A 9,368-nucleotide genomic window follows, 5' to 3' on the forward strand; every position below is an offset into this window, starting at 1 on the left:
CTCTCTCTCTCTCTCTCTCTCTCTCTCCTCTCTCTCCCCTCTCTCTCACTTCTCTCTTCTCTCTTTCTCTCTCTCTCTCTCTCTCTCTCTCTCTCTCTCTCTCTCTCTCTCTCTCTCTCTCTCTCTCTCTCTCTCTCTCTTTCTCTATCTCTCTCTCTCTCACTTTCACTCACTTTCTCTCTCTCTCTCTCTCTCTCTCTCTCTCTCTCTCTCTCTCTCTCTCTCTCTCTCTCTCTCTCTCTCTCTCTCTCTCTCTCTCTCTCTCTCTCCAAAAAATAAAAATAAACAAAGAAAATAACAGATAGATAGATAGGAGAATCATGTAAATGTAATGACCAATATCTTCTAAGCTTATTTATGGATTTTTTTGAGGAAGGAAACTTTTCAACAGTTTCAATAGTTATCAACTTGAACTTCCCATGTTTAATTCAGTGCAGGTAGGATTATGCAAAAGCTTAAATCTCTCTCAATAAACTGTTTTGAGATTAACCTCGGCTACCGCACACTGGATTTATTTCGTCCAAATTAATGCAGTCCTTAAAGTATTTTGATTCAATGCTTGTTGCATTTAGCTGCCGGTGAATGATTACAAAAAAATAATAATAATATAAAAAGATAAAATGATGATAACAATAATAGATATTTTTATATAAAATGTCGATGAAATAATATCAAATATTCAACTACATGATTCATAAAAACATTATGTATTCGTAGATTAAGTCTATTAAATTTTAGTTAAAAAAGGATATAAATAATCCTGCATCAGGCGGTCGCATGCGAACGCTTAGGCGAACGCCGATTGATATGTAAACAACGCGAGTCGATTCAAAGCTTCTCAGCAACAATGGTAAGAAAACACTCGAGTTAATTTGTATATTATCTGTTATTAGAAGTTTGAACTTTTCTCCTAAACACCCTTCGTCATTACCAACAGTTGTGCAAAGTTTTATTTTTGGTGGATACTGGAATACTGAAATTTATATGTAAAGAACTTTCTAGATGGTTAATTTTGATGCACAAGCTCAGTAGAATCTCAGTTTTCGATAGCGCTCATGGCAATAAAAGGGATAGATCAAATTATTCTAAGGAGCTCTGCAGCTATGACATTTCTGTGGTTACAAATTAAATTATATAATATAAATGATATACTCGCAATCTGAGGTATCAAGCAATCGCCGTGGCCTTCTCCAGTGACATCCAAAAAACAAACAAATATAGAAGAAAAACAGATGGTAAATTCGGATAAAGATGCAACCAACCCTCTAGGCACGACACAATATTTTTCTGGTAGTTTTCGTAGTGCTTTGTACAGTTTTGCTACTCATTTCCATCGGAAACCTTTCGCGGAAGATAAGGGTTTTATGGTGTTACGTCATAATTAAAGGTACGTCATGCCGAAAGGTTTGTCTTTTCGCTACGGGTGGTTGCGTCTTTATCCAATAATACCAAACAGATAACCTATCCTGGCAAGATAGAGCTTAGACTGGTCCTTTATTTAGCATCAAATTGGCAGTAAGGTCTATGAGAGCTCTTTAATACATAGAGGCATATGGCAACAGTGTTACTTCTGGTGGTTGTGAATGCATGAGGCATTTGGCCGAGTTGAAGTCGACGGATGATTATTATAATTCACACACATTAGTACAGGAAGATGAAAATAGGTATCAGTAATTATTGTCAATGTTTGATCAGAAGTATGTTTCTGCCTGCATTTTTGTTTATATTGAATTATTTTCTAAAAATCTATGTAATTTGTGTAGAAAAATCATGATTATCATCATCCTTATGAAAAGCTATTGTAAATATAGTCTTTTTTTACAGGACCTGATTGGTTTGGAAATGTATGAAAAATGCATCAAGTGTAATTTTTGGTATATGCACTTAAACAAAACAAAAAACTATATATATGTATATATTATATATATATATATATTATATATATATATATATATATATATATATATATATATATATACATATATATACATATATATATATATATATATATATATATATATATATATATATATATATAATATATATATATATTATATATATATATTATATATATATATTATATATATATATATATAATATATATATATATATATATATATATATATATATATATATTATATATATAATATATATATATATATATATATATATATATATTATATATATATATATATATATATATATTATATATATATATATATATATATATATATATATATATATATATATATATATATATATATATATATATATACATTTATATATATGTATATATATACATTTATATGTATATATATGTATATGTATATATATATATATATATATATATATATATATATATATATATATATGTGTATATATATATAATATATATACATATATATATATATATATTTATATATGAATGTAGCTTGGTGTATGAGATTATCTGTTTAAGATTTATTGCAAGTTTTTTTTTCTTCTATCATTTCTGCATTTATTCGGAAACCAAAACCAGGATGTTATTAAACCAAATAACATGTTTGTCACTTGCATGACTTGTATGTTACTGGCCCAGGGGAACTTTGTAGACACTGGGCATGGTTTGAGTCACCTTCCTCTTCTCGTTCAGTCTGCACATCCTTCATCTGCAGTACTTTAGAGCAAGAAGTCAGCAACTTGCTGTTTGTCATTGCTCTCTAAAGATAGCGCTTACTAAAGACTGTGAATTAAGGCTTTCTCTCCTACTGGTGCTAGAAGAACGGTGGTGCCATCTAGGTTTTGGATTTTAGGTGAAACCCACTTTGCTTAGTATTACAGTAATTACAGTAATTATGACTGCCATTGTCATCATCACTCACTCATTACTCATAGCACAATAAAGTAACACAGTGATCAAAAATCCCCCAACATCATGTACGTCATGCGCCCGTTGTCAAGCCAAATCCCATGCATCATTTATATCATGACAGCCATCTGCAATGGAATAAAAATCATTACATTTTTGTATGAGTGTTATCTGTGAGAGAAGAATCAAGTACAAGAGAATACCCACAAAAGATTTTTAAAGTGAATTTATGGCCTATTTGTTAGAATAATAAGCAGGATCAACCATCCTTGTATTATATATGTTTGAAAAAACAATCTCAGACTGGCTTGTAAAGATTTATGAAAGGTAAATGCCCACGATGAATATTGCTGTGTGTCAATATGTATTGAACTTGTACTTGATTTTTTAGCCTACATTGTACAGAAAGTTTTTTTTTTCTGAATATCACTGCAAGTGCTCAGAATCACAGGAAGTAAGATTCCTTACACTGCTTTATTTTGGCATTCACATGCTGTGATGTCTGGATTTTGTAACTTGAATCTCGCCATTTGAGAGATCAATTTCAGGTAACAAGGAAATATTTTCAAAATCATGTATTTAGACCCCTAATAGCTCAGAAATACATGTAGACATTTAAGAAATACTGTAAAAGACTTTCTAAGTACATTTCTTTTATATTATTTTTTTTCTTACAGAGTGTGACCCTACATACAGATGTTGGTGACATCAAGATTGAGCTGTTCTGTGAGCAGTGTCCAAAAACCTGTGAAAATTTCCTGGCTTTATGTGCATCTAATTACTATGATGGTTGCCTCTTTCATCGCAACATAAAGGTACATATCCACCTGCAGATTTCATGTTGGTATAAGTTATCTTCTTCTTTTTTTAATTTATACATTCTTATACATTACTCATGTTTTGGTTCACTGGTGGATGAAATAAAAGTTTGTTTTACTGTATGTTGGTACACCTGCCTCCAAACCAAAAATAGTATTAAATCTGAAATTTGAAGAAAAAAAAGTCTCTTGATCTATAGACATAGGTGGTACATTTCATTCTGCAAAGCAGTAATGTTGTTCAAGGTGTTGTATCACTAGTAGGATACCAATAATCCATCTATCCCAAGGAAGGACTTATTCGTGGTGAGATACAATCTTTTGCCTCAAGGTCCATGTAATATTCCTACTTTGGCACTACCAATAATGAAACAAAACAGAAAAACTGTGCAAAGTGCCTGTTATTTTCAGAGCAACCAAGTGGAAAACCTTTGGCATATACATTTGCTTCCTTGTTTTTTCCTTTGTTGTTTTGTTTACAAACTGTTCAGCATGAATCCTTCACAAATGGCAAATCACTAATATTTAGACATAATGGCTAATAAATCCACTATATGCAAAAGAAGTTTGTTGAAAGTTATTGAATTTGATAGAAAAAATTACCTCAGGATTCATTGCAAAAGGTATAGCAAGACTTTAATTTTCCTGTTTTAATCTCATGATGCGAATCATGCCAACCATTCATGTGCTTACGAGAAATGTTAAAGAAAACATTTGGGAAATTTTAAGCAAAGCTTCGTATGTTATAATAGAATTTAACGATTTAGGCAATCCTTATCACAAATTCAAAAAATGAAGGTTTCTCTGTATCAGCAATATTAGCTGTTAACCCATTGCAGACAAGGGATAGGTTTGTGCATTTTATTGTCATATCACAGGCTCTATCAATGCTGCAGTTGACTAAAATTGTAGTATAAGGTCTATATCAGCTCACTATTTTCTCTATACAACATGATAAAAGTATTGCTGTTTTATTGGAGGACAAAAGGCAACTTTATTTTTTCATATTCGTATACTGTCAAAAACGAATACAGAAAATATAACCATCCACAATGAAGATAACATGAAGAGGTAGGGAAGAGGAAGGAAACTTTTGCTTATGACTGTAGTAATCCCTACTGGCACAGAGGTACATTGTAAACACTGGTATATTTTAAGTCACCTTCCTCTTGTCATTCTGCTTGCACATCTTTCTTTGCTAGTACTTTCGAGCAAGAGGTAGGCAACTTGCTGTGTGTCATCGCTCTCTAAAGATAGTGCTTGCTAGAGACCATGGATAGGTGCAATTCTGTTGCTAGAAGAAAGTGATGCCATCTAGGGTTTGGATGTTAGTTGAAACCCATTTTGCTTAATATTACAGCAATTATAGTAATTATGACTGCAATTGTCATCATCACTCACTCATTACTCATAGCACAATAAAATAACACAGTGATGTAAAATCCCCGAACATCATGTACATCATGACACTCATTGTGAGGTCGAAGCTCTTGTGTCATATGTGTCATGACACCTGTCCACAAGGGGTTTAGAAGCCCAGATACTAATACTTTTTGTAAGATGAGATCATGTAAGTGACAAGTATAGTTACCAATTTATTTGTTTTTCAAACTTTTACACCTTCAAGATATAGATAGAAAATATTGAGTTAAATTTAAAGACGATATGTATGCATGATAATCCATGTGACTCAGTAAAAATAATCAGGAATCCATGTAGTACAATCCTTATAGTCAACTTGAGTCACCATTGTGACTATTATTCTTAAAATACCATATCAAAAGAATCACATGTCACAAGTGTTAACCCTATCCCGACGGGCCCAGCGATAAGTGGGAACCCCCTACGCCGGGCCTATGCAATATTACATCGGGAACACACTGGTGCGTAGCCCCATCATCGGGCATTTAGCCATGTCAAACAGGTGTGACACACTGTCATCAAAGGATTGAGGAAGCAAACTCAGCTTAGTCAAACTATGAGCATGACACAATGTCACATGATCTGTCCATTATGTTCCAATGTATATTCTTTCAAGGTTATTTCAGGGCCCTGTGAGCAACTTAAGAAGGTAACTGACTTGAGGTGAAGATTTATTCAACTACTGAGGGATATTTGCATTGTCAACAGGCAATAAAACATTTCTGTAATTAAGATCATTGATTAATCATCATACACCACGCAGTATAATAGATGGATTATATATATTATAGGGTCTAGTATTTTAAAATAAGAGGATTATATATTTATGTATTTGCAGCATATGCACCATCCAAGTCAAAACTCCTCTGAAGGCAATGTTTCCACTGTTCTAATCCACTTTTAGAGAACCCCTGGGCAGAGATCATGCTGGGTTCCAATCTGTTAATGAAGATGCTATGCACTAACCCCACCCATACTAAAATGTTCATTATTTGTGCTATCCTCTCCTCTGCTTATGCACTCTCTGAATTTACTCAACATTTCCATTGCTGACTGATGTTGCTGGCCCTCCTTATGACAGTCATCTTCAGTTTCTTCCCACCCAGACTTGAAATAAGCTTTGCATTGGGAAGTGTGCCTCCAATTTTTTTTTTTTTTTTTTTTTTTTTTTTTTTCTCTCCATCATCATCATCATCATCATCATCATCATCATCATCATCATCATCATCATCAGAGAAGCAATGACACTTATCCTCCACCAAAGTGCTTATTCATGATATATTTTACAGGGCTTCATGACCCAGACAGGTGATCCAACAGGCACAGGCAAAGGTGGACATTCAATTTGGGGAAAGAAATTTGAAGATGAAGTGAGGGATGATTTGAAGGTAGGTGGCAAACAGTCTGGTAACTCCTCTGGCCTTGTTTGTATCTGAAGAATGTAGGGTCAAAAAGGAATTGGGAAATAATCATCATAAGTAAATAGATAGACTTGTAATGTAAGGAATTTAGGGTGCCCCCAAAGGTGTGCTAATACTACTACCCATAAACTCCAATACCAATTGCCAGTACCCGTTTTTTCATTTTCAATTATAAAATAATATAAAGCTATGAAATTATGAAACTAACTGAAACTATGAAACTAAAGTAACAGATGCGACAGAAAATTATTTTAAGAAATTGTTATTTTGGTCATTTGTGATTTTCTGGCAGAAATACTAAGGAATACAATAAAACACAAAAACTGATGTTGCCCTGAATCTTGTAATGAATGCAAAAGAAAAGTAACCAATGTAGTCATATTTTTACACTGATGCTACTAATAACAAAGAAAAAAATGGACAATACTGCTCATACCAATACTGATAACCATGCTATTGACTTATCCCAAGTTATTACCCTTCAAAGTATGTAGTTTGAGTGAATGGGTGATAGACAAAGTATAAATGCATTAAGATAATTGTCTGGTAATATTATACATTTCTGATAGTTAAGTATTTTATCTGAATTCTGGGAATTGCTGCAGTTAATCTCATTCTATTGAATTTTATTTCTTGAATAATAAATATTCATCCCCCCCCTTTCTCTCTCTCTCTTTCTTTCTTTCTTTCTTTCTTTCTCAGTGTGTATGTGTGTTGTGTCCATGCTTGCTTGCATGAGCACACAAACCCATATCTACAACTATATGCTATTTTAAAAGTAACAAATTACTTTTGGTTAATCCTTGCTGGAAATTCTGATTCCAAGGAGCATTTGTACATGAATGTATGAAATTTCAGCACTCAACAAGAGGCACCCTGTCAATGGCAAACAGCGGACCAAATTCCAATGGCTCCCAGTTTTTCATCACCTACTCACCACAGCCTCATCTGGATCTGAAGTACACTATATTTGGAAAGTAAGTTACCATCATGATATACAAGCATAGGTTTTTATAAAAGGGATAATGATATTCTTAAAATCTAAGATGGAATAGATTTTTTTTTTCTTTTTTTTTTATCATGATTATTTTTTTATTATTTTTTTATATTATCATTATTATTAATATTATTATCATTATTATTATCATATTTTTTAATTATTATCATTATTATTATTATTATCTTTTTTTATTATTATTATTATTATTATTATTATTATTATTATTGTATGGTTAGTTTTGGACAAGTTTTTGCTGATCCATCTTACAGGAATTCCCCTAATTTTGAAAAAGACATGGATCATGTATTTCTTCTATCTTGTCCTATAGAAAATACATTTATTGACCAAGTTCCTTCTCTCTTGCAGGATCATCGATGGGTTAGATGTGTTGGATGAACTAGAAAAATTACCTGTGAATCCCAAAAACCATAAGCCGACAACAGAAACAAGGATAAACAGCGTAACAATTCATGCAAATCCCATTGCAGGATAGAAAAGTATTTTAGTGTTTGTGAAGAAAAGTAACAGTGGAAAGGATATTTTACAAATAAATGTGGCTAAACTTCCAGTGCTAGTTTTGATTCCTTCATCATGTAGTTGGGAATAACTTTAATGGCTATGGTTTATTGTTAAAAAAAATATTTGGGAGATTGGAAATCATTGTGGATATCTCAGGCAGAAAGGGTCAAATATAATACTTTGAAGAAAGGCTCACTTTATATACAGCATTCATCATATCTGGATGATCAATTGACCTGACTGTCAAGTTACAGGAATACATTGATTATTTAAATAGACATTAACCCACTGTAGACGAGGATAGATTTGCTTGCCCAGTCTCCAGGATGGGTTTTATTTCAGAGTGAGGCAGCTTCATGCAACATACCTTAACTTTTCCCTCTCTTTCAGTCACTCATTGTAAATTTAGAGCTATTTTTGGGTTTGTAATTTTTTTGTGTTTTCTTATTTTCAGAGACTTATATGTATCATATCACAGGCTCTATCAATGCTGCACTTGACTAAAATTGTAGTATATTTTTTCTTTATACAGTGTGTTAGAAGTATTGTTGTTTTATAGGAGGACAAAAAGCAACTTCATTTATTTTGTATTTGTATACATCATGAAAGAATACAAAAAATATAACCAACCTCAATGAAGATAACATGAAGAGGCAGGAAAGAGGAAGTAAACCTGTGCTCATGACTGTAAGTGCCATAGTGAAAGGCATCCCTACTGACACAGAGGCACTGGGCATGGTTTGAGTCAGCTTTCTCTTTTCGTTCTGCCTGCACATCCTTCGTCCCCAGTACTTTAGAGCAAGAGGTTGGTAACTTGCTGTGTGCCATCACTCTCTAAAGATGGTGCTTGCTAGAGATCATGAATGGGTGCCATTCATGGCTTTCTCTCTTGCTGGTGCTAGGAGAAAGTGGTTCCATCTAGGTTTAGGTGAAACCTGTTTTGCTTAATGTTATGTAATTATGATTACAATTGTCATCATCACTCACTCATTACTCATATTCCAATGAAGAAACACAGTGATCCAAAATCCCCCAACATCATATACCTCACTATGTCCATCATCAGGTCAAAAACTCATGCATCACATATGTCATGACACCCGTCCCCAATGGGTTAAATATGTATTCTTCAATTAATATATTTTTTTAAGAATAAAGACTAAAAAGGAAAAATGATTAATATAATTAATTTACTTCAGTTTAGTTTCAATTTTATTTTCAAATGGATAGTTTCATTAGGACCAAAGAATCATTAGAAATAACAAGCAAGTTCCCACTCTGTAGGAAATAATAGCTTTGCCTATAATATACAACATTCCAGGGACTTTTTATTTGCTTAC

At 32.8% G+C, this 9,368-nt stretch overlaps 1 protein-coding gene and 1 long non-coding RNA gene across 2 annotated transcripts in view; one reads left to right on the top strand and one right to left on the bottom strand.

The window, feature by feature from the left end:
* Nucleotides 1-783: 783 nt before the first annotated feature.
* On the top strand, nucleotides 784-8,075 carry LOC122262236 (peptidyl-prolyl cis-trans isomerase-like 3). The gene is made up of 5 exons (XM_043030201.2): nucleotides 784-850; nucleotides 3,526-3,663; nucleotides 6,378-6,476; nucleotides 7,368-7,486; nucleotides 7,876-8,075. The coding sequence occupies exons 1-5, from the start codon at nucleotides 848-850 to the stop codon at nucleotides 8,000-8,002; spliced, it is 486 nt and encodes a 161-aa protein (XP_042886135.1). The 5' UTR covers nucleotides 784-847; the 3' UTR covers nucleotides 8,003-8,075.
* Nucleotides 8,076-8,607: 532 nt separating this feature from the next.
* Nucleotides 8,608-9,368, bottom strand: part of LOC147470174 (uncharacterized) — a 4,057-nt gene continuing 3,296 nt past the window's right edge. Inside the window, exon 3 of the long non-coding RNA XR_015191716.1 lies at nucleotides 8,608-9,368. This exon is cut by the window's right edge and continues 677 nt beyond it. This is a non-coding gene — a long non-coding RNA (uncharacterized LOC147470174).

The sequence above is a fragment of the Penaeus japonicus genome, unplaced genomic scaffold (assembly GCF_977035675.1).
Source record: "Penaeus japonicus unplaced genomic scaffold, GWHDUDI00000001_assembly GWHDUDI00000016, whole genome shotgun sequence".
NCBI lineage: Eukaryota > Metazoa > Arthropoda > Malacostraca > Decapoda > Penaeidae > Penaeus > Penaeus japonicus.